The following is a 26,540-nucleotide window of genomic DNA, read 5'->3' on the forward strand; positions in this document are numbered from 1 at the left end:
ACCGCTGTCAGCAGCGAGCGCTTTGGGTGCCGGCGGGTCCCCTCCGGTGGTGGCGCCGCCTCGCGCTTCGCTGCCTGGCCCTCGGGCGGCCGTCCCGGCGGCGGGATGTGCTCGGCCCGGCAGCTCCTCGGAGGCGGCGGTGGCAGCGACCGCAGCGGTGACGGCGGGGCGCTCGGCGAGGACGGGGACGCGCTGGCCGAGCAGGCGGCGGCGGGGACCGACGGGGAGCCCGGGGCGAGCCCGCGGCGGAGCGGGCGGCGGCCGCAGGAGGAGCGCGGGCAGGTGAGCGGGCGGCGGGCCGGTTCCGAGCGCCCCCGGCGGAGGGCGTGGCCGGCGGGCGCGTGGCCCGGAAGAGCGGTTGGGCCGGCGGGGCCCGGGTGCGAGGCCTGGTGCGGCGGGTCCGCACGGCCCTTCGCGGCCCGGCTCGGTGGGGTGCCCCCCTCAGTGCCCACCGCCCCGAAGCCTCCTCTATACACTTCTTTTTCAACTCGGGGCAAGTCCGTCCCCTGCGCTGGTTTCGGGGCCGCACCCCGGGCCCCCCCCCCCCCCATCCTGGCGGCGGGCGCACCTAGCGTGGCGGGAGGTGTGGGTGTGGGCGGGTGTCTCCCCAGCTCCCGGTGTCGGAGGCGCGGGCAGCAGCGATACTGCCATCCAGGTCTTGACAGGGACTTCCCGTGCGCACAAGAGCTAAACTTCATTTTAAAAGTAAAAGAATCGGGAAATTGGCTTCCAACGGGTACCAAAGGCATTATAACACATCAGATATGGTCAACATGTGGCCAGGAATTTAATCCGAGAAATTGAACTACACGTGGGATGAATTTTCACCAGCAAATACGATTAGACGTTCAAAAATAGGAGAAATAAGCCAACTTTCAGAATCGCATTAAGGAACAGGAATTCAAATCATGACTTGCCTTTACTACAGCCTGTGCTGTTGGGAGAATCCACACCTGTCTCCTCTCATTTTCCTTCTCCATCTGTCCTTGTTGTAATGTTTCGCAAACTCCACTATCACTAAATACACTAAGAGATTAAGTATAACTTCTAGTGTGCCGATATTTTACTTGGGACACAGGAATAACAGTGCGTGGCACACACAGGATATGTCTTAGCATTAGACTTGCTCACCATATGGAAGTGTAAGTTTTCATCTTTATGACAATACTAGAGGCCCGGTGCATGAAAATTCATGCACTGGAGGGGGGTCCCTCAGCCCGGCCTGCCCCCTCTCACAGTCTGGGAGCCCTCAGGGGCGGGAGGCAACCTGGCGACCAGGGGAAGGCGACACCCCATCACACCTCTGCTGCTGCCACTGCCAGCAGCACAAGCCTCTGCTGGCCCTGGTTACCTGAGCCTTGGGCAGCTGGGCAGCCACCATCCAAGGCTTGCCTGCACCTCGGGCCAGCCCTGGGGGGTTGCTGAGGGGACTGGGTGCTGCCATCTTTGCAATGGTGTGAAGGTCAATTAGCATATTCCCTCTTTATTAGATAGGATAAGAGATGGTGACTGAAGCAAAGCATTGGTAGCCAGTCTCTCCCTGGTAGTTTTCCCCATTAGTTGCATCATAACTCAGTAGCTAAAGGGCTTAGTTTCCTCTTACCTTAGTTGTTGAGCTGGAAACGTGAAGAAAAGGGCAACAGGAAGGCAGGGGAGGAGGAGTGGGGGAAGTAGGGGTTTGTGGTGCATTTGAGCTGCGGTTCCCAAAGGTAAACTTTCAAATGGTTGTAAGAGAGCATGTAAAATACTTCATTTAGGCCAGCCGGTGTGGCTCAGTGATTGAGTGTCAGCCTATGAACCAGGAGGTCACGGTTTGATCCCGGGTCAGGCACATGCCTGGGTTGCTGGCTCAATCCCCGGTAGGGGGTAGCCGATCAATAATTCTCTCTCATCATTGATGTTTCTGTCTTTCTCTTCCTCTCCTTTCCTCTCTCTGAAATCAATAAAAAGATAAATAAAAATAAAATACTTTATGTAAGCTTTTGTGGATTATCAGTTGCTCTGGTCTTGCCAGAGCTGCTTAAGGTACAAAGAAAAAGCATGAAACAAAAGAAAGAATGAAACATTTATTCTAGAAAACATATATCACTTTGCATACCTGCTGCTTCCGATGCATGTCATGGAAATTCATTTTTCTGTACTCCTTCGAAATGTTATTTTTATCACAGGATTGATTTATGTACTCTAAGCCTACACACACAGTAATTGAAAATAATGCCTGAGCTGTGCCCCTATCAGCACCAAAGAAGAATTTCTTACCAAGAAGTCAAAAATATACAACAACAAACCTGGTTCAACCCAACCCATTGGTGCAAGGAGCAAGCTTTTGTGATCAATCATCTTTTGGTAATATTATTACAAAGGCTTATTTTCTAGCTTTATTTTAGCTCCTGTAAATGAAATTTAAAATTTTGTATGCACTGCCTTGCATTAATGATAGAGGTAGCTACAGATATGAAGATATATGAAGGAAAGAGAAATGAAATTAACAACTATAAAACATACCCTACGGAGTTGTTTCATTTAGCTTTTCTTTAGGGAGATGATGTGTGTGTTTTTAAGGACACACTGACTTTACATTACAGATGGAATATTTTTGAAAACTTGGTTTGTAAACTAGTTATTTAGAATTTAAATGAACTTTTCCATAGAAACAATGATATAAACAGAAACAGAATCACAACTAATTAGCTGGAAATGAGGCAGAGATGGTTTTCTTCCTGTCCTTTCTGCTTAGCTCAATCACTTGGCATCCCAGAGTCTTTGTGGCCCGTGGACACTGGGAGAGAACTGGCTGCAGTGGTGGCAGCAGCAGTGGCAGCTCCTTTATATCTGGGTCAGGGCTATGCTGGGGTGCTCTTTACCGCAATAGCTCCGGAAGGCACCTGCCTTCTGCTCCTCCAGATCTTCAGTGATTTTTGTCAGCCCCTTCACAGAGTTTTGCTCTTATCTGATAAGTTGATGAAGTGGATTTCTTCCCCAGGCTGAAGGCTCCTCTACATACATCCTTTCTTCACTGATTTTTCTTTCCTCTTTTTGTCTGAAAGGCTCATAACCTTCCCTCAACCTGGAAGGCTCTTGCATCAGATTTGACTACGCAAATCTTTGGCTCAAGGTTATTATGATACCAGATCAAAGTGTCTATGTATTTTGGTGTTTACTTCATGTAATACTGAAATGTTGGTATTAATATAGGTGTTTTAATAACTGAGATATTGTCAGCCTCGGTTTTTTACAATTTGTCATTAGATGCCACTCCATCTGAGAGAAAACTAAGGTTCCTGTGCCCTTTTGGCCTAGGTCTTTCCAGGTAGGATGGTTGACAAAGGAAGCCTGATTAAAATCAAGTATCCTAGGAAAGAAGGACTTTAAAGAATGGACCAAGTCTCTAGATGAAGTAGGAGTCAGGCCTCTCAGAGAAGTAAGCTAGGGAGAGAGGCAAAATGCCCAAGGAACTGAAGGCAGGGCACAGTTACCCTACATGTGTGTTGGTAATTGTGTGCATGAGAGATGATCTAAATATGTTTACAACTGTGAGGGCCTTGTTGTACAAGAGTCTCTGCCCTGTTGCACAGCTGGAAGGCTAACCTTCTCCAGTCCATTTATTAGACGTCTGTAATGTGAGTGGCATCCACTTAGAAGCAGCAGTTCACAGCCTTGCTTACGTAAAGCTTAGAGAGGTCCCATTATCCTTAGATTGATCTTTAGCCTTAGGTCTTTATGATTAGCAAAGTAATGTGGACTTCAGAAAATGTAGAACTATAGAAAGATCTAAAGAAGAAAACAAAAGCATTTGAAATCCCACACTGAGGATTATTTTGTTGTAAAATATAAAAATTTGGTACTACTGCATTAATATATTTTTATGTATGTGCATATGTGTATATATACACAGGGATATGTTTTTAACATGTTTTAATGTAGTATTTGAATTTGGTATCTTGTTTTATCTACTTAGCATATTTTGTCATTTTTTCCATGTTATCAAAAATTGTTTTTAAAAATTATATCTAGGGCTGCCTAATAGTTTACTCCTCCAATACAGCACACTGATGTTGCTTTAAATTTCCTTTTATAAATAATGCTGTCATGAAAGTCTTTGCTTGTAAATCCTCACAGTTCTACTTTGGAATAGATTCCTAGAAGTGAAAGAACTAGGTCAATGAGTCAAACTCTGAATCCTTTCAAAACATCCTAAAGCATTGCATTCAAGAAAGGTTACAGCAATGTATACTTCTATCATTGGTATATTCGAATGCTGATTGGAAACCATCCATGCCAGCAAAGAACAACATAATTTATAAATTAATCTTGGCCAATTTCCTAGGCAAAAATTATCTTACTGTTGTAAGACATTGCTGTAGAGGTTTTCTAAACCATGTACAGGGATGGGCATAAGTAGGATTACAGTTTATATAGAAAAAGATAAATAAATAAAAAAATACAATAATAAGACAACTCACAACTGTAAACCTACTTTTGCCCACCCCTGTGTGTGTATACACACATTTGTATTTCATATATATAAACATTTGTATTTCTTTTTTTAATATGTTTTTATTGATTTTAGAGACAGAGGAAGGGAGAGGAAGAGAGAGAGATAGAAACATTGATGAGAAACACTGATCATCCGCCTCCCACATGCCCTCCCACATCCCCTCCTCTCTTCTCCCCCTTTTCCCCCTCCCCCAGGGGATAGAGCCCACAACCTGGGCACATGCACTGATTGGGAATCAAACCAGTGACCTCTTGGTGTATAGGTAGATGCTCAACCACTGAGCCACACGGGTAATATTCTTTGACCATTTTCCTTTTGGCATTGTATTTATCCCTTATTTCACATTGATTATAAATAATTTTTTCTGTTTGCTGTTTACTTGATAACTTTGTTTATGATGTTTTGGATTTAGAATTCCAATACACTTTTATTAGCTAAAGGAATTTTTTTGGTAATTTCATACACATCACCCACATTCACATATAAACAGTACTCTCTCCACATATATACAAGGTATCTATATATATTTGTTTAAAGCCGTGGTTGGCAAACTGCGGCTTTCGAGCCACATGCGGCTCTTTGGCCCCTTAAGTGTGGCTCTTCCTAAGCCTTAGGAGTACCCTAATTAAGTTAATAGCAATGTACCTACCTATATAGTTTAAGTTTAAAAAATTTGGCTCCCAAAAGAAATTTCAATCGTTGTACTGTTGATATTTGGCTCTGTTGACTAATGAGTTTGCCGAACACTGGTTTAGAGCATTCGTTTTAATTCTACAGTTAGTTAAATATCCACCAATTCTCTCTCTCTCTCTTTCTTTCTCTCTCTCTCTCTCTCTCTCTCTGTATGTGTGTGTTTATGGGTGTTTTTTTTACCTATGCATATAATCATTTTAGAATGGTTAATGTATAATGTGAGGTATGGAGCTAATCTTCTATTTTTTTTCCTAATCATTGAATAACCCACTTTCTCCCTGGCTTTACAATCCTTTAAAATAATTATGAATACTAAAGTCTGTATTAAACTTTTATATTTTTGTTGGTATTATGAAAGGGATTTTTTTCCCACATTATGATTTGCTCTTGGTTTCTAGCTATTGGTTCTTATATAGTTTTTAACTAGCTACCTTTCTGAATTTTTTAATTAATAAACACTATTAGCTCTTAGATTTGACTTTGTGTATCTTCTAGGTATATAATCATCCAGTGTATAAGCAAGGTTGATTTTGCTTCTTTTCAAATGGTAGTGCTTTCTGTTTGTTTGGTTTTTTTTGCTTTTTACAATGCCTGGAACTCTCAGATCAATGCTGGCTCATATTTAAGCAAGTTAACTTTTCATCCTTCAATTTCTTCATCTATATAGATGGACTCATAGTTGTATGAACATCAGGATTGTTGGGAGAATTACATGAGTTAATAATATATGTAAAGTGCTTACAGCAGCTCCTAACACATAATTAGCATGTAGATTTTAGCTTTTGGACCCAATTTTCAACCAGAACTCTAGCTGAAAGAAACCTGAAATATGCCCCTCTTAGGTTTTGCAGACTCTGCAGTTAGAAAGTGACGGTGGAATAGAACAGTTCTCCTCAGCTTTAATTTGCATACAAATCATCTCTTGTTAAATGCAGATTGTGATTTCATTGATCTGGGGTGAGGCCTTAGATTTTGCATCTCTAACAAGCTCCCAACGCTGAGTGGCAAAGGACTAGAGGACAAGCAAGACAAACCACTGTGTTCATCGTACTCTCTGTAATGATATATAGATATGAATGATATAGACATAGAGATAGAAATAGAGGTAGAGGCAGAGATAGAGGTAGAGATATAGAGATAGAGATAAAGATAGAGATAGAGGTAGAGAGATAGACATAGAGATATATAGATTTGTTCTAGGTTCTACAACTAAGTGGTACTATAGCAGACCAGAATGCAGGTCTCCAAGCTCCAAAGCCAGTGTTTTTTCATATATAGAAAGAGCTCTCCTACATGATGGGTAAACAGTCACTGACAAATCTCCTGCCCTCCCTTAGAATGTGTAGTTCAAAACTAGATACACATCCTTTTAATGCAGCTTGCAAGCAATACTGTAACAAGAGCTGAGTTGAGATGAATTTGGCCCTAAACTTAATTTCATATTGTTCTCAAGGATGTGCAGTCACTATAGTAATTGAGAGAGTAATTTTGCATATGGCAGGCATTTTTTGTTCATTTTTTAATCATTATATCAGTGGTTCTTAATGGGGCAGTTTAGCTCATAGGGGACATTTGGCAGTGTCTGAAGAGGTTTTTGATTGTTAAGACTGCCGAGGTGGCACTGGCATCTAATAGGTAGGGTCCAGGGATGCTGCTAAACATCCTATAATGCACACAACATTCCCTTCAGCAAAGCATTATCTAACTCAAAATGTTAATAGTGCCGAAGTTGGGAAACTCTGTTCAAAATGTACTAGGGTGGTAGTGCTTTCACTTGTCAAGAATAATTCCTCTGCTAATAGATATTCCAATACATATGTGAAAATTGTGTATTTTCTTGAAGTCTACATTCCAAAGAGGTAGTCTCCCAACTGATCTGTTTTTGCATCCCTTCTTCTAGCAGCTCCTCACATGCAACTTTCTCTATTTTGCGCGCGCGCTCTCTCTCTCTCTCAAATCTTTTCCGCCCCTTTCTTGCTACTCATCTCCGTTTTATCCCTATTGAGTGTCTCTTTCTCTGTTTGTCTTTTATTCTTCTCAGCCACTTTCTCTTTTTCCCCATACATCTCCTCCCCACTACATCCTTTCCCCTGAAGAAGTAGAGAATTATGGAACAATAAAAAAGGTGATGGAGTATGACATTTTCAAGTTTGAATCCTGGCTTTACTACTTTATTAGCCTTGTCATACTAATTACTTAATCCCTTTGAACAGCAATTTTCAATGTTTTTCATCTCATGGCACATGTAAACTAATTACTAAAATTCTGTGACCAACTACAAAAATAATTTTTGGCCCATTTGTCAAAAAAAAAAAAAATAGGTATGATTTTGATTCATTCACACCAGACAGCTATTGTTGTGTTGGCCGCTGTCATTTTTTCATTTGACAATCTAAGGTAAAAGAGATCAGTGCCCCTGGTTAAATAGTCAGGTATTGCATATTTTAAAAATTCTTGTGTCATACCAGTTGAAAATCACTGCCTTAGAGAATGTTATCATTGTAATAGGTATAATGTTACTCACTTCTTAAAGTTCTTATGTGAATTCAGTGACATTTTGTATATAAAATACCAACATATAGTAGGCCCTCAATGAATATTAGAGACCTACCGTATTTTTCCATGTGTAAGACGCTATTTTTTTCCAAAATCATTAGACCATACCTTGTCAAACAGGCTTCCTCCAATCACGAGCCTTGTTGTTACAATGTCAGCTGATGCCATGATTGGAGGTTGAGGTGGAGAATGTGCAGATGCAACAGGGACCGGAGTGTTCTGAGCCCATAAAGCTGTCAAAAAATAAAAAGCTAAATACTGATAAGCAATTGTCTTAATCTGCAAAATTCAAACTGAATGTAATCAGCTAAGCAAAAGAACATGGAAACAGAGCTGCAGAGAGACAATTTGGACCTCCTCCCACTGAGTATATGATCAGACAGTGGAGAAAACAGGAAGAACAACTCCTTAAGATGCCAAAAAGGAAGAAGGCCTTAAGAGGAAAACCAGCAAAATGTTTAAAATATTGATTTCTTAATTTTGGGTTGGAAAAGTGGGGGGTGTCTTATACATGAGGACATCTTATACACAGAAAAGTATATCTTTTCCCCTGGTTCCCTTCTTATTCCTATCAACCAACCACATGACAGTACTGAATTTTGTAGATGTAAGACTATCCAGACTGGTAGAGAATTTTTATAGTAACTTATTTGAGCCAAACAGAGAATATACCTTAGAAGCAAGATCTCAACAGGAAAAAAAAAAATGCTGCTGAGAAAAAGTTTGCAGTTTCTTTTATGCATTTGAGATTAAGGAGGAAATGTAAAACATGAAGATGGGAGAAAGGTAGGGATCAAATTACAGAATAGCTAAACGCTTGTGTGTTCACACATGGATTGGATTGCAGATTCTCTCTTTGGTGACCATTGCTTTAGAAGGAGGGGTCTAAAAAGGTGGTCATGTATTAGAAGGAGGGATCTGAAAGTGGGTATTCCACAGGTGTGATAACCTAGATGCACAAAAAACAATGGACAGGGCTTGCTTTAGGCAAAAATAAAGAAGTTATCTGCCTGGGGCATGACTACCCACCATGACCTTTCCAGTTAGGAATTTATGATCAGATCATTCTGTGAGGTTGTTTTCCATTTGAACCCCCTTTTTTTCCCATAATTTTAATATATGTAATTTTCAGATTTCAAGAATAAATATTTATTTACTGAAAAATACATTAAGATTTCCTAATCTAAAAATTATATGATATGTATTTTATATTTATCTAAAAAAATTTAATCTGCCTTGGCCAGGTGGCTCAGTTGGTTGGAGCATCGCCCCATACACTAAAAGGTTGTGGGTTCTATACCCATTCTGGGCACATTTATAGGTTGCAGGTTTGATCCTGGTTGGGGCTCATATAGGAGGAACCAATCGATGTTTCTCTCTCTCAAAATAAATTAAAAAAATAAAAACATATCCTCAAGTGAGGATTTTAAAAAATTAAAAATTAACCTACCAGCCTACATTATGTTGCTTTTTGTGTAGGTTTTCAGTTGATTTTTTTATTATAGATCACTGATCCTTGCTAGGAAAAAGAATACCCACCCCCTGTCCAATTTATTTTTTCATTTCTTGTTCAAAATAAGTGTGAAAGCAATGTTAAAGGGAAAACTAAATGTACCATGACATTAGCTTTGCCCTAAGAGGCCTAAGGAGAAACTCTATATCCTTATTCAAGTCTTCTTTAAGCCTTTGCCACAGTGTCTTTAGTTTCTGTCTTCTCTGTAGTTACAATCTTATCTTGCAGTAGCAGCCTCTTATTGGTATCTTCAAAAACCTTGAGTCCCAACTAGTCATGTTTTGGTTCATTAAGTGGTGTGTGTGTGTGTGTGTGTGTTTAAGGGAATTGATAAGACAGTCAAGGATTAGTTTTATTTGAGCAGAGAAATTGAATTTCTAATAAACTTGAAACAAAAGATACTTTCTCTTCTTTGATCTAATCTTTTCCCATATCCAGTGTTTTTTTCCATTTAACCTCATTGGCAGCTATGCCTTATCTTGGCATAGAAAGAAGTGATTGGCTTTATTTGTTGTTGCTATTCTCTTGTGGCAACAACTATAGGTTATCAAAATTCTGAGCAAAGAAAAATCACGGTGAATATGTTTTGAACTTTTTGGAAAATGAACGATAAAATTATTAATACTTAATATGTAAACACATATTAAGAAAATTCAATTTCATTTGTGATTTTTTACTTCTACCTTTGATATAATTTTTCTCTAACATCTGTGTTTCACATTTTTTATTCCCTCTTCCAGTTAATGTGAAATAAATTTATTTTTGTTTTTTATTCTCTTGATCAAAATTTTACTTAGATACATGCAGATCATCTACAGAGGAAGGGAATTTAAGTTTGATTTTTTGTGACTGGCAAATTTCATCAGACTGATTGCCATCAGAGTTCCCTATTCCATGATTTCAGAGGTAATTACGTACAACAGAGGCTCTTGTCACTGCTAGAAGTTAAGAATTGAGAAGGAGAGTTATTTTTCGGGAAAGATGTTTGATTTGGCTACTTTCAATAGACAAGCTATTAGGTAGCATACAGTAGTTCCCCCTTATCCATGGTTTCAGTTATCTTCAGTCGAGTGTAGTCCAAAAATATTAAATGGAAAATTCCAGAAATAAACAATTCATAGGTTTTAAGTTGCGCATTGTTGTGAGTAGTAGTATGAAATATCTCAAAGTCTTCCTTCCTTCCTGCCCGGGACATAAGTCATCCCTTAGACCGGCGTCTCCACACTGTACAAACTACCTGCCATTAGCCATGTAGTAGCTATCTGGGACATCAGATCCACTGTCAAGGTATCACAGTGCTGGTGTTCAAGTTTCCCTTATGCGTAGTCTAACACTTTGTCACAATGCCCAAGTCATTCACCTCAGTTCATCTCGTCACATAGGCATTGTATCATGTCACATCACAGAAAAAAGAGTGAATATACTACAATAAGTTACTTTGAGAGACAGATCATAATCACCTAACTTTTATTGCAGTATATTATTTAATTATTTTATTATTAGTTATTGTTCATCTCTTACTGCATCTAATTTATAAATTAAACTTTATAACAGGTATGAATGTATAGGAAAAAAACATGGTGTACATAGGGTACTATCCCTGATTTCTGGTATCCATTGAGGGTCTTGGCACATAATCCTCCTCAGATAAGGGGGGATTGCAGTACTGCCCTGCATATCCGAGGCACTCGATAATGTCACGAGAGGCTTCATTTCTTAAAAACAAGTAGTATGTTGTTCAAGTATCTACACTAATAAAAGAGAAACATGGTAATTAGCATACGACTGCTACCCTTCCCATTGGCTAATCAGCATATCCTTATGCAAATTAACTGTCAGCCAAGATGGCGGCCGGCAGCCAGGCAGCTGGAAGCGAACATGAGGCTTGCTTGCTCCAGGGACTGCAGACTCCAACGTTCCCGCCTGACTTGCCAGCCTCTGAGCTACAACTCTAAGAAACTATGTTGCAAATATAGAAGTTAAAAAAAAAACCAGAAAGCTTTCCGGGATCTCAGAGCTGGAGTTATACATTGTTTCGATTATAGAACGCAAACAAACCAGCAGAAGCCTCAGAGCTAGAGCCAGAGTTAAAGCTGGCCCAGAATAAAATTTAAAAAAGAGAAAAAAAATGGAGCGGTTGGGAGCTTCAGTCAACAACCACCAGCCTGAAAGCAGCCCTCAGCCCCTCACCCAGACTGGCCAGGCACCCCAGTGGAGACCCCCACCCTGAAGGGTGTGTGACCAGCTGCAAACAGCCATCATCCCCTCATCCAGGCTGGCCAGGCACCCCAGTGGGGACCCCCACCCTGATCCAGGACACCCTTCAGGGCAAACCAGCCAGCCCCCAGGCCTCTATCCTATATAGTAAAAGGGTAATATGCCTCCCAGCACCGGGATCAGTGGAGCCACGAGGCCTCCTGGCACCAGATCAGTGTGACAGGGGGCAGCGCCCAAACCCCCTGATTGCCCTGCGGCTCTGTGTGTGACAGGGTGCGGTGTCCCAACCCCCTGATCGGCCCTGCTCTGTGTGTGACAGGGTAGAGCCATAACCTCCCCATCGATCCTGCCTTGAGTGTGACAGGGGGCTGTGCCCTTACCCCCCAATCGGCCCCACCCTGAGTGTGACTGAGGGTGGCATCGCAACCTCCCAATCCACCCTGCTCTGTGCATGACAGGGGGCGGCGCCCCAACTCCCCAATCGGCCCTGCTCTGAGCCAACCAGGGGCTGCACCTAGGGATTGGGCCTGCCCTCTGCCACCCAAGAGCAGGCCTAAGCCAGCAGGTCATTATCTCCTGAGGGGTCCCAGACTGCGAGAGGGCACAGGCCGGGCTGAGGGACCCCCCCTTGTCCCCCCTCCCCCAGTGCACAAATTTTTGTGCACCGGGCCTCTAGTCTATATATATAAAAGGCTGATATGCAAAGTGTCCTCTCAGGAGTTTGACCGGAGACTGGGAGTTTAGTCGCTTCCTATGATGTGTACTGACCTCTAGGGGGAAGCATGGAACAAAGGAAGGCCCTGGCCGGCAGCCGGAAGACCCCATCGACCCTGATCACCAGCCAGGCCTAGGAACACTACCCGTGCAAGAATTTTGGGCATTGAGCTTCTGGTATAATTATAAACTAGAAGCCTGGTTTGTGCACAGGTAGGGTCCCTCAGCCTTGCCTGCATCCTCTTGCAATTCAGGACCCTTCAGGGGATGTTGGAGAGGCAGTTTCTGCCCGATCCCTGCAGGCCAGGCTGAGGGACCCGACCAGTGCACAGATCCATGCACCAGGCCTCTAGTATGCATATAAGATCTTCGGTTAATCTCTTCCCACCCTCTCCCCAGCAGCAACCTAACCCACGGCTGATTCTGTGTGGAATCAGGCTCCCTCCTCTCTCCTCTCTGGGTCCTGGGTGAGGGTGAAGCAGATTCAAGGCTGACAGTGCCCCAGGAGCAACCTAACCCAAGGCCTATTCCGCAAGGAATCGAGCTCCCTCCTCTACTGGTTGAAGCGTCTGCCCCCTGGTAGTCATTGTGCCTCATAGCTGCCAGGTGAATGGTCGAACAATCACTTAGGCTTTTATATATATACTAGAGGCCCGGTGCACAAAAATTTGTGCACTGGCGGGGGGGTGGGGTGTCCCTCAGCCCCACTTGTGCCCTCTCACAGTCTGGGACCCCTGGGGAGATAACGACCTGCTGGCTTAGGCCCGCTCCCGAGTGGCAGAGGGCAGGCCCAATCCCTAGGTGCAGCCCCTGGTCGGGCTCAGAGCAGGGCCAATTGGGGAGTTGGGGCGCCACCACCTGTCATGCACAGAGCAGGGCCGATCAGGGGGTTGGGGCACTGCCCCTGTCACGCACAGAGCAGGGCCCATCAGGGAGTTGGGGCTCCGTACCCTGTCACACACAGAGCAGGGCCCATCAGGGGGTTGGGGAGCTCCTTCCTGTCATGCACAGATTAGTGCCCATCAGGGGGTTGGGGAGCTCCCCCCTATCAGGCACATTGCAGGGCCAATCGGGGGTTGGGGCGCCTGCCCCTGTCACAAACAGAGCAGGGCGGATAGGGAGGTTGTGGCTCCACCCCCTGTCACACACAGAGCCGCAGGGCGATCAGGGGGTTTGGGTGCTGCCCCGTGTCATGCTGCTCCAGGGGCCAGGAGGCCTCGCGGCTCCGCTGATCCTAGTGCTGGGGGGCCTCGCTGCTCCACTGATCCCGGTGCTGGGAGGCATATTACCCTTTTACTGTATAGGATAGAGGCCTGGTGCATGGGTGGGGGCTGGCTGGTTTGCCCTGAAGGATGTCCCGGATCAGGATGGGGGTCCCGCTTGGGTGCCTGGCCAGCCTGGATGAGGGGATGATGGCTGTTTGCATCTGGTCACACCCCCTTCAGAGTGGGGGTCCCCACTGGGGTGCCTGGCCAGTCTGGGTGAGAGGCTGAGGGCCGTTTTCAGGCTGGCGGGCGGCTGAAGCTCCCAACTTCTCCTTTTTTTCTTTTTTTTTTATTTATTCTGGGATTTATTTACCTTCTATGGCTGTCACTAGAGCTGAGAGCCGGCTTTAGCTCTGAGGCTCAGCTCCAGCTCTGAGACCTCGGCTGCTGAAAGCAGGTATCTGGGCTTTGTTTAGCTTCTATAATTGAAACACTGTTTCAGCTCCAGCTCTGAGGCCCGGCTGGCTGAGAGCAGGTTTCTGGGGTTTGTTTAGCTTCTATAATTGCAACATAGTTGCTTAGAGCGCAGCTCAGATGCCAGCAGCAGCAGGTGGGGAACCTTGGCTTCCTCTGTCACTGGAGTAAGCAAGCCTCCTATTCGCTTCAGCTGCCTGGCTGCCGGCCGCCATTTTGGTTGGCAGTTATTTTGCATATCTCGCTGATTAGCCAATGGGAAGGGTAGCAAAGTTACAGTTAATTACCATGTTTCTCTATTATTAGATAGGATAGATGGCATACTCTTCCACTACAATGGGCAACTCTTTTAGTAATAGATATGGCTGATATTATATGTATCTTTTTGAATACTTGGTTGTTTCATTTGTCTATATTTGCAACTATGACTTAAAGTATTGAATCCTTTTGGTTAAAATGAAAATGAATGCACATTTTAATGTTTTTTGGTTTATACTAATTTCAAAGACTAATTCAAGAACTAGCTGATATTCTCATTGATTTTTTTATTCATCTCCTCAAAAAGTTCTTTTTTTTCTTTATTGGTTCTATGTAGTTTCATGGGAAATAGTATAAGTGGATGCTATAACTAGCATTGATAAACAAGTTCTAAATGTAATAGTAAACATGCTATAAATTATGTAATATACAATGCTGTGGTTGGGTAAAGATTTATATAATTATAAATTTTTATTTAACATATTTTTGCACATTGTGTTGTAAATGAAACTACAACTACATTTAGTATCCAATAAGCAGGAAAACATGTCAGTCTCACTAGAAATTTTAAAATGCTAATTAAAACTATTAGGAATGATTATTCACCTATCAAGTTGTTAAAGATTAAAAAGATGAATAGTGTGGGTTTAGAGAAACAGTATATGAAATAAGAATACACTAAAGTTAGAAGTATAAATTGGTTTAGTCTTTCTGAAGGGAAATCTGATATCAAACTTCATGAGTAGATACTATATTGCCCCGCTTTAACGATGTAAAAACTATAGCACAGCAAAGTTAAATAACACACTGGAAGTATCACAGCTAGTAAATTGTGGAGTTCAGATTTAAAGCCATGCTTAAAGCCTGAGTCCTTAACCACCAAGCTAGTGTTGGGGCATGAAATCAATTTAACAGATTGTGGATAGAAATTGTTCGAATGTATCACAGATGGTATGAGTGTCATGCCATGGAACTTTAGTTTATATGGGTCTAGAAATAAAATATATCTAATTGTGGATCACAGTCACAGTCACTGCACAAGGCAAGCCAGCTCAGTTCTGTCTCAGGACTTCTTCCCCATAGTTTTCCTATGCAGCGCATCAGATCATCAGCTTAACTGTTAGCTTTCCAAGATCCCAGCTCTGCCTAATCTATAGAAAAAACCTCCAACTTACCACAATCTTCCTCTTTTCCACTACTGTTTTATTTTCCTTATAGCTCTCACACTATTTAAAAGTATTTATTTGTTAATGTGTTTATTCTTTGCCACTTCTCATTCACCCCTTCACAGGTTCACACTAAACCATAATCTCCATGAAAGTAGAGATCACATTATACTCCAAACAATTAATTTGGTATATCTGAGGTAGTACAGAGCCTGTAAAAACTTCTGTCCAAATGATACTGTTGGTAAAAACTCAATTGATGTTTTTGCTGAAGCAATGTGGCAAAAAATGATCATGACAGAAATTAGAGAGAGGACTTTGTATATAATAGGAGCATATTCTATTATCAGAATCAACAACAAAGAAACTAGTGGTTTTAGTTGCCATTGAGCTAATGAACCTTGTAAGACATTTGTAAGAATTTAGGCAAGGATTGTGTTCCTTGATATATTGTATTTAAAAACCACCATAATATCAAGAAGGTGAAATGCTAATGAACATAGGGTCGTGGAATACTGTTATTAATCTACGTAATTACTCTAAATTTGCAATTTTGTTTTTAACTTTTCTTGAAGTGAACATAGGAAGATAATAAATGAAACCCAGAGCTAACATAAGTTAAAATTCAGATTAGCCTTTTTTAATAATGGCGATTATAAAGGACTAGTGACCCAGCGTGCGAAATCACAGAAGACCCAGACCCGCGGGAGATTGCGCGAGACCCAGGACCCCAGACCCCACCGCGGGACTCCCCCACTGCGTGCGCCTCCCAGTGCACGCAGCCTCCTCGTGACCAGTCTTTGGTCATTATGGTGTGATGGAGTCATGGCCAAGGGGTTTTTATAATAGAGATTATTTGCAAAAAGAGGTAATATTATAGCTCTTATTACGTGTAAATGAACATGCATTAAGGATTTTATTTAACTCATTATTAATGAGGGACCCAGCAAGTGTTACATCTGATTCAAAGAAAAAAATTAAAGAAACAAGAAAAGTATATGGAGAAAATGTTGAAATGAACTTACACATAGACATGAAACTTACTGACTCAGGGGAGGTAACCTTCCCTGGAACAGAATTTGTTTACATGTGGATAGATAAGAATTATTTTGAATTGCTATCAGTTTTCTACAGACCTGCAAAATAACTCAAAAGCCATGAAGGCTATATAGTATTCTAAAAAATGCATTGTTTTTCATGAGACACCCCATATTTTTATTTTTTGCTTGTTCTTAATTTCTTTATAGTAATAAGGTAATTTCTAAAAATCACCACACAAAGTAGATTAATTTGTGGATAGAGGGTACTCCATTTCTTACTTTACAATGTCTCATGCTACTAGAAAATATTAACTCTATTCTAATCTCCTTTCTTGGTAATATTGTATATATACATTCAATGTGTATGTGACTTGCATGCATGTGAAAAGCAAGGATTGATTTCTATTTGAAGTTCTTTCTGATGAGTTATAGAACTAAAATTAACCTGATACTAAAAGAACTACCAAAAAAACAAAGTATTGCTGCTTCAAGAATTCCATAGCTATGTCTACTTCTTATTAGCACACAAATCCCAGTTTCTTGTTCATATCATTCTAGGATATTTAACCCATATGTTGAATGGTTATTGGTTTCAGAGACAACTTTGTCTATTCAAGATTTTCACAGGAGTGTAGAAGCACATTTAGTTTAAGTTTTTAATTTTAAAGAAGGTCAAGAATGAAGTGATTTCTTCATAGAGAATTAACTATTTAGCGTGACCAACTGTGTAAAACAATTGATAATAAATATATGAAGAAAATACCAAATTTATTTCTTCATTATTAAGTATGTATGCATACATAGTTTAATAGTAATATAATGAAAAGGCTATAATGATTCTGCCATATTTGGATGATAATATTTTTCCTTTGGAGTTTAAATTATTAACTTCTTGGAAATCAGTCTTTGTGTATTCTATCCTTGGCTACTAATTTTAGAATTCAGTTGTGCTAACCATCTGGCTCTATACTGAAGATATTGTCTTTCTCCATTTGTATTATACTGAATATGAATTGCTTTAACAACTAATTATAGTCATTGTATTATAGAAATTTTCTGTATTTATTATTTGTTCCTCATTTTTCTGTATAGCATATACATATACCCTTGATAGCTTCTCATTTATGCATTGAAAACTTTTATTGAGGGGTAAGAGGGTTGGGGGAGGATGAAGAGAGTAAAGGAAGTCAAATATATCAGTGATGGAGGGAGACTAGACTTTGGGTGGTGAGCACAGAATGCAATATGTAGATGATTATAGAATTGTACACTTGAATCTTATGTTATTAACCAGTGCCACCCCAATAAATTTAATTTATAAAAAATTTATTGAGCTCCTACTGTTTTTCTGGCACTGCTCTAGGCACCCGGGACACAAAGACACAAACAGAAACAGGCACAAATCTCTCCCCTCATTAATCTTGCACTGTACTAGGGGGAGAGAGAAACAGTGAATAAATGAGTAAAACATCAGTGGGTTATTTTTTTTTCCCAAAAAAAAAAATAAAAGTAGGGAAGGTGGATAGGGAGTATGGGTATGGGGTAGGATTGTTATTTTTAAACAAGGCAGTCATGAAAGGGCTTGCTGAGCTGATACTTGCACAGGCCTAAAGGAAGTGAGAAGTACTTACCTGCCTTTGTTTCTCCCTTTGCTTTGACTCCCTAGGAAGGGAGAGCCAAACGTAAGGCTCAGTTTTAGTAATTGTGTTAACAACATATCTTTCCCCAGTCAGGTTTCTCAATTCTTTCTCACCTATCCCCTCTTGCAGTTGTTTATTTTTTATTACTATTTTATTTATTTGTTCTTACTGCAAGGAAATTCAAATCCTTTGTGGAAAGGTGAGAGGAAAAAATAAATTGAATTATGGACTTACTTCCATTAGCAAATTTCATCATTTACTTTTCTTAAGGAGTATCTATCATGTAATCACACCTCATAAGGAATTTATTTAAATATATTGCTTTCTTTTTAATACCCGGTTCATTTCCTTTGCACTAAGGGATTTACAGGTTTGAAGAGCAGTTTATTGGAAAGAGCTCAGAATTTATAGTCAGACGATTCCTGAGTTCAAATCCTGGCTGGATAACTGATTCTGGGAAATTGCTTCACCCCAAGAGTATAATAACATCTGGCTTACGGCATTTTTGTGATGAGCAAATGCTTGGAATGTGTGTGTTTAATATGTTTGTTTGAATAAATGGAATATTCTGGGGGATTCCACTTAAAAATGGGGAGGGGATCAAATTTAAACTATAGTGATATTTTTTCTAAGGAGATTAAATATATTTCACCACTAATGTTTTTCTTGGCCAGAGTGTGATTTAAAAAATGAAAGTCTAACCCTGCACATGTGGTTCAGGGGTTGAGCATCAACCCATGAACCAGAGATCACGGTTCAATTCCTGGTCAGGGCACGTGCCCAGGTTGCAGTCTCAATCCCCAGTAGAGGATGTGTAACCAATCCATGATTCTTTCTCATCATTGGTGTTTCTATCTCTCTCTCCCTCTCCCTTCCTCTCTGAAATCAATAAAAACATAAAAATTAATTAATTAAAAATGAATGTCTTCAGCATATAGACCATAGAAACACTAATAAAATCTCCATCAGGAGAGACTATAAAGTAAGAAGAAAAGCAGGCCTACAGATAAGTCCCTGAGGAGTTCCAACACAAACTCAGAGGGAAATGAGCTAGCAAAAGTTGAACCAAAAGGACAAAGGCAATAAAGACATATAGAGTGACTAGCAGGCTTCTCGCTTGCATTTGCATTCACTGAGGTAGGGGACCCTGAAGGAAGAGCAAGTTTAGGACAAATGATTATGAGTTTGATACAGGGCATGTTGAGTTTGAGCTTCCTGTAAGTCATCTCTGAGGAAATGCTGAATAGACAGTTGACCATACAAGTCTAGAAATCTGAAAGGTTTCCTGAGCTGAGAAGTAATGCTCAGGAGGATAAAACTATGAATCTTGTATAAAAGTACAGATGCTTTTTACTGGTAAGGAAGTGTGCAGCCATGTTTTAAATTAGTGATTTGAGTACATATCTTTTCCTATGTATTAAGCAACTTAATGTCAGGGAATATGGATTATTTATTTTGCGTGCCCCACAGCACTTACCTTGCTCATGGTATGCATTCAATTATTATGTATTGAATTGAACTAAATTAACTAAAGGGTTTACTTTGCAAGCCAGGCTGTTCTGTGAGTCAAGAACTGTGAATTCTTAGAGTTGGAATTTTCAGTAATCAAGGATCAGTGGTACTCTGAGAGGACGCGACACACACTAAGAACCAGAGGGTGGCTTCCTGGAAGTAAGCAGCTGTCAGTCTGGCAAACCAGGCAGGACTGAGCAGGCTTGCCACGGGTAGTGCACAACACATCTTGGATAAAATGCAGGTGCAAACATGCTGAGAGGAGAGAATAATGTAACTACAGACTATTACAATAGGCAGAAAACTTGTAGTCATTTTCACTGTATCATCATTCACCTAAAATTAAAATAACTAATATACTTCATTATAAAACAAGGTGGCTTTATATAGATATACTGTTTTTCAAAGAATTTTTTCCGTAAGAAATATCATAAACCCATAAACTCTTTTTATCTACAAGACTAAATTCCTGCCGAAACCGGTTTGGCTCGGTGGATAGAGCATCAGCCTGCGGACTGAAAGGTCCCAGGTTCGATTCCGGTCAAGGGCATGTACCTGGATTGCGGGCACATCCCCAGTAGGAGATGTGCAGGAGGCAGCTGGTCGATGTTTCTCTCTCACTGATGTTTCTAACTCTCTATCTCTCTCTCCCTTCCACTCTGTAAAAAATCAATAAAATATATTTAAAAATAAAAAAATTAAAAAAATTTAAAAAAGACTAAATTCCTACAGATTCTTTAGTATCATAATGAAAATCAATTAAACTTTTCCCCCACTTTGTCCAGATGGTTGATTTATAATTTAATAGGCATTTTATTTTATAAGAATTGCACCATAGTGGTTATTTCAGAACTGCAAAGAAAAAAATTAGCCAAGTCACTAGATTTAACAAAAAGTGCAGTATATAAAACAAGAAGCTGTTATTATGTAGAACACAACAGACAGCTCCCAAACATTGTTATATAAGTGGTGTTTTTATAGCTGTTTGAAATATTGTCAGATTCTTAAGTATTGGTAAATTCGTTCTGAGACAAAATTCCTACTATAGATCTTAAAGGCAACATAATTCTAACAAGGATTGCTCTATATTTGCAGAGTTCTATTAAACATACCAGTCATGTTAATCTTTAACTCTTCAAATATGATATGGAAAAGATATATAATAGCATAAGCAAACTTAACACTATTTTCAATTTTTTTTAATCTTTTTTTAAAAAATATTTTTATTGATTTCAGAGAGGAAGGGAGAGATAGAAACATCAGTGATGAGAGAGAATCATTGATTGGCTTCCTCCTGCACGCCCCACACTGGGGATCGAGCCCACAACCCGGGGATGTGCCCTTGACCGGAATCGAACCTGGGACCCTTCAGTCCGCAGGCCAACACTCTATTCACCTAGCCAAACCAGCTAGGGCTATTTTCAAATATTCATAAAGCTGTACAGCATTGGCCTAGATCAGCCATTTTCAATCAATGTGGTGTTGTATGTTTTAAAAATTCTTACTGAACACCAGTTGAAAATCACTGGTCCAGATATACACGTAAAACTTCTGTTCTAAAATCTGACTTAAAAGAAAGATATTCACAAAGTCATAAATGTTGGGGTGATTCTTTCAATAGATTATGGTGAAAAAATCATGACAGCAGCATCAGTGATAGACCCAGTGCTTTTAAGAATCAGTCATCTAGAGAAACCAAGATGGCGGCATAGGTAAACACCTGAAATTGCTGCCTCCCACAACCACTTCAAAAATACAACTAAAAGACAAAACAGACATCATCCAGAACCACAGGAAGGCTGACTGAGTGGAAATTCTATAACTAGAAGGAAAGAGAAAAGCACACTGAGACTCAGAGGAGGTGCAGAAGTAAAGTACAGAGGTACGGAGGCTCAAGCACGCTCGGAAAGGGGCTCGCAACGGAGGACGCTGGTGTCTTTTGCAATCGGGAGGGAGGCACAAGCTCCCGACGGCCCTGCCTCCAGTTCCAGGCAAGTCTCTGGGGACCCAGACTCATACGGGGAGAAACTGGAGTGTCTGGCAGCGGGCGGAACTCGAGGGCGGCTTTCTCTCAGAGGTGCTTGCAGCGATTACCAGAACACTGAGACCCGGGACCTCTTAGGGCAGGACTGAGGATCAGCCATAGCTGTTTGCTCCACCCTGTTGATTCCCTAAGACCCCGCCCCACCCAAGCTGTGCGCAGAGGCTTTTGCATATGAATGGGCTGGCCCTTTGAGATCTAAAATTACCTAACAAACTGCAGCTGGGTCAGAGAGACCCAGAACATACAAAAGAAGGCCCAAGGCCCCACAGCTGCTTGCATTGCTTCACAGCTGGGCCTCATCTGGGCATCTCCAAACCCCAAACAAAGAAAAGGAATCTGCAGATCTCTCAGTACCTCCTGCTGGGTAGCCTGAGGCAGAGGCTAAATTAGCACCTCCTTAGAGATCCAAGAGCCAGTGTACCCAGTGGTCAGAGTGGGACCATCCAGATTACAACTCAGATCCATAAGGGACACACTTAGGGGGCAGACTCAGTGAGCACCAAAGCCCCAACTGAAGCAAGTCTTGCCCCATAAAGGTATCTTCAGCACAGAAGTTCTCCCACTGTAGACACAGCTGATTCTCACAGACAATTGGCCTGGAGGTCAATTCCTCCCAGTGATGCCTACAACAATCAAGGCTTAACTACAACAAGACTGTGCACACAGCCCACAAAGGGATGAACCAAGAGTGTCCACCCCAGGTAATTGGGGAGGCTGAGCCACTGGGCCCTAAAGGACACCTAGCACGGAAAGCCACTCTATCAACACAGGGAAGCATAAAAAATGCAGAGACAAAGAGATCACAAATGACAGAAATGGAGGAAAGCAAACTACTAGATATAGAGTTCAAAACCATGGTTATAAGGTTTTTCAAGAATTTTCTAGAAACCGCTGATAAATTTAGTGAGACCCTCGAGGATATGAAAAAGGACCAACTAGAAATTAAGCATACACTGACTGAAATAAAGAATAATACACAGAGATCCAACAGCAGACAAGAGGATCCCAAGAATCAAGTCAAAGATTTGAAATACAAGGAAGTTAAAAAACACCCAACCAGAAAAGCAAAAAGAATCCAAAGATATAAGATAGTGTAAGGAGCCTCTGGGACAGCTTCAAGCGTACCAACATCCGAATTATAGGGGTGCCAGAAGAAGAGAGAGAGCAAGATATTGAAAACCTATTTGAAGAAATAATGACAGAAAACTTCCCCTATCTGGTGAAAGAAATAGACTTACAAGTCCAGGAAGCACAGAGAACCCCAAACAAAAGGAATCCAAAGAGAACCACACCAAGACACATCATAATTAAAATGCCAAAGGCAAAAGACAAAGAGAAAATCTTAAAAGCAGCAAGAGAAAGAAAGTCAGTTACCTACAAGGGAGTACCCATATGATTGTCAGCTGATTTCTCAACAGAAACTATGCAGGCCAAAAGGGAGTGGCAAGAAATATTCAGAGTGATGAACAGCAAGAACCTACAACCAAGACTACTTTATCCAGCAAAGCTATCATTCAGAAGTGAAGGTCAGATAAAGAGCTTCACAGATAAGAAAAAGCTAAAGGAGTTCATCACCACCAAACCAGTATTATATGAAATGCTGAAAGGTATTCTTTAAGAAGAAGAAGAAGAAAAAGGTAAAGATAAAAATTATGAACAACAAATACATATCTATCAACAAGTGAATCTAAAAATCAAGTGAATAAAAAATCTGATGAACAGAATAAACTGGTGAATATAATAGAATCAGGGGCATAGAAAGGGAGTGGACTGACAATTCTTGGGGGGGAAAAGGGTGTGGGGGGTGTAGGAAAAGACTGGACAAAAATCGTAAACCTATGGATGAGTACCGGGGGGTGTGGTAAGGGCAGAGGGTGGGGTGGGTACTGGGTGTGGAGGGGACCTATGGGGGAAAAAAGGAACAACTGTAATAACCTGAACAATAAAGATTTATTTTAAAAAAATAAATTACAGTAAAAAGAAGAATCAGTCATCTATTTAGTGCTTCAGATTCTGATTCGTGACTCTGATTTTGTAATAACTTTGCCTTTCTTTGTCTTAAGAGGAAGTGTGACTAATAGACAAGTGTTTCAGTTCTAATCAGGATTTCTATTTTGCTTCTTTTGTTTTAGGAATGAAAAGGTGTGTTACAGTATAAAATCCATTTTTCTACTTAGATGTATGGGTGGGAACATTTGGGATTATGATTCGTTGTTAACCTTAAAAGGAAATAGCAATACCTCTAGGAGGGAGAAGATAGAAAAGTGGCAAAGATTTGGAGCAATAAATATGAGGAATTGGATGGACAGTTATCAAGAGGTGACTAAAAGGATTGATAACATGGAAGAAGTACTAAGACCACCAGGGTAATATCTCTGAGCACAATTTTTAGCCCAGTAGAAGAAAGAGGGAAATTGGAGGCTACTGTAAGTCAGGGAGTGGGGAGATCATGTGGCTATGAATTCATAGTGGAAATGGTAGACTGTAGCTCTAAACTGCAAGGAGAAAATGAAAGCAATCAGAAATTTTTAAAATACATAACTACTTCTTCCTTAATATGTATTTCATGTGTTTATTACAGAATGAAACTCTCTTGTTGGTGTTTTGCAAATGTGAGACTCCTGCCCTTTTAAATGAAAGTAACAAGATCTTTTTCAAGAAATGTCTTTCCTTTGAGAGGCTGAGTGAGATAGTAGAGTAGATTAAGTTCCAGTTTTTTTTCGGAGAAGACTTTTCAGTCTAAAAGCCCTCTGAAACAGACTGAAATTTTTTCTGTTATTGTTATTCCTCCTTAATGTTTGTCTCTCCATAATGATATTCAATCAAAAAATTTTATTTATAAAAGCAACCTTTCTATGATCACTGGAGCATATTCTATAATCATGCACCACATATCAACGTCTCAGTCAGTGACAGACCCCATATACAACAGTTGTCCCATAGGATTACAATGGAGCTGAAAATTCCTATTACATACTTGCATCATAGCCATCACAATGTAGTAGTGCAAACATACTTATTGCGCTGCCAGTTGTATAAAAGTATAGCACATACAATTATGTATAGTACATAATACTTGATAATGATAAAAGACTATGTTATAGGTTTATGTATTCATTATACTATACTTTTTATCACTTAGAATGTATTCTTTATACTTATAAAAAAATAGTATGCCTGTGTTACACCGGCAGCAGCCTCATATATCTTGTGTTTGCTATATCTCTTGCATGCATCATTTCCTCTCATGCTTGATATAATCTCATGTTGTTTTGTTCATCATGGGTCCTAATCCTACAAAATCCACCGCTAATGTTGCCAGTAAGAGGCCATGTCCAGTGATTGACCTCGAAACGAAATTAAAAGTGATTATAGACGACGATGGTAGAAAATCCATGACGGTTATTGGTCACGGGTCAGGCATGTTCCTTTCACCACAATTGTGATCTTAAAGAACAAGAACTAAGTGGCTTGAGCTGTTAAAGTGTCAGCTTCTTTGAAGACAAGGAGACTAACAAAAAGTCAAGCAGAGAGAAACTTCTAATGACATGGATTGAAGGGCAAACATAGAAGCTATCCCACTCAGTCCTGTGGCAAACACAGCCAAAGCAAAAAGTTTGTGATGTTGAAAGAAAGGGCTGGACCCTACTACAATGTTGACTTTTCTACTAGCTCTGGGTGATTTAAACAATTCAAGGATCATTATTCATTGCATGATGTGAAAGTGGTAAATCTGCAAGTGTCGATAGGAAGGCAGCTGGATAATTTTTGGGTATCTCAGAATTTTTCTCTTGTCATGTATAATTGGGTACACATGGACATTTTCTGGGGAACAGACTTAACTTCTAGGTGAACTTTTGGGCTTATTGTTCAAAATTATTTCTATTTGTAAACTATGTATGTCTCTCTATGAGATTAATAAGAGGCATTTAAGACATTTGTAGAATTTAGACAGGAAACTATGCAAGGGCCTATGCTGAAGTCTCCTTAGCTGAGGCAAAGGCTGAAAGATCATAGCAGTAATGACTAAGGATTGCTCAATAGTAGCAGCAAGATATGCTCCAGTCAGCTGAGGCTAGGATCCTTAAAGTCTTAGTGTCAAAGGAACACACTAAAAAAAAAAGCTTACTTACAAATCCAGGGTCCTGCCTCAAAAAAGGAGGTTGCTGGGAAAATGTTGTTTTGAAATTATGGCCACTGATAAGAGCAATACAAACATGGCTCTTCAGGTAAGCAGCTAGCTGTCTTTGTGCAATTCCAGGAAACTAGAAAATGAATATTAATCAGGTCCTACCTTCATCTTGTAAATCAGTGTTCTGGTAGTTGAAGATCCAGTCAATGCTGATTTTCACAGAAAATAAATCAGTGCTTTCCACATTCTTGAAAGGTGAGCACAGGCACAGTTGTTCTATATGTCGATCAAAAGGAACATTCCAAGTATTTATTGAATGATTATCAGAAGTATAATCATTACTTCCAGTACTTTGGGAGATAAAGAAGAATTATGAGATAGCCTTTATTCTTAAAAACCTTCACCTGTTTCTCATTTTCATGTTTATGTTTTGTTTTGTCTGTTTGTCTTTAAAGGATTGTGAAGAATCACAGAACCATGCTGGCGATCCTGTTGGAGATGACTACAAAAAGATGGGAACACTTTTTGGTGAGCTGAACAAAAACCTCATCAACATGGGCTTTACGAGGATGTACCTTGGAGAACGGATTGTGGAACCAGTGATCGTCATTTTCTTTTGGGTTATGCTGTGGTTCCTTGGCCTGCAAGCCTTTGGACTAGTTGCTGTTCTTTGCCTTGTCATTATTTATGTACAACATTAAAATATGGCCGAATGAGCTGTTGGTGGACATTTGGTAGCCATATAAAAAATAATTAGTGAAGTTACGTATTTCACTACATGAAAGCCAAAAAGTTTGCCTTGTTTCAAATTGTGTGCTGTTTTATAATATAATTATAAGTGGATATTGTTTAAAATAAAACTCAACTCTTGATTATAA

At 40.6% G+C, this 26,540-nt stretch overlaps 1 protein-coding gene across 1 annotated transcript; it reads left to right on the forward strand.

Annotated features, from left to right (window-relative positions):
- Nucleotides 1–26,540, forward strand: FAM241A (family with sequence similarity 241 member A). Its single transcript, XM_070390890.1, has 2 exons — nt 1–282; nt 26,118–26,540. Exons 1-2 carry the CDS (start codon nt 106–108, stop codon nt 26,361–26,363), a joined length of 423 nt encoding a protein of 140 aa, XP_070246991.1. The 5' UTR covers nt 1–105; the 3' UTR covers nt 26,364–26,540.

The sequence above is a fragment of the Myotis yumanensis genome, unplaced genomic scaffold (assembly GCF_028538775.1).
Source record: "Myotis yumanensis isolate MYYU_CA2020_CCGP unplaced genomic scaffold, mMyoYum1.0.hap1 SCAF_1, whole genome shotgun sequence".
Taxonomy (NCBI): domain Eukaryota; kingdom Metazoa; phylum Chordata; class Mammalia; order Chiroptera; family Vespertilionidae; genus Myotis; species Myotis yumanensis.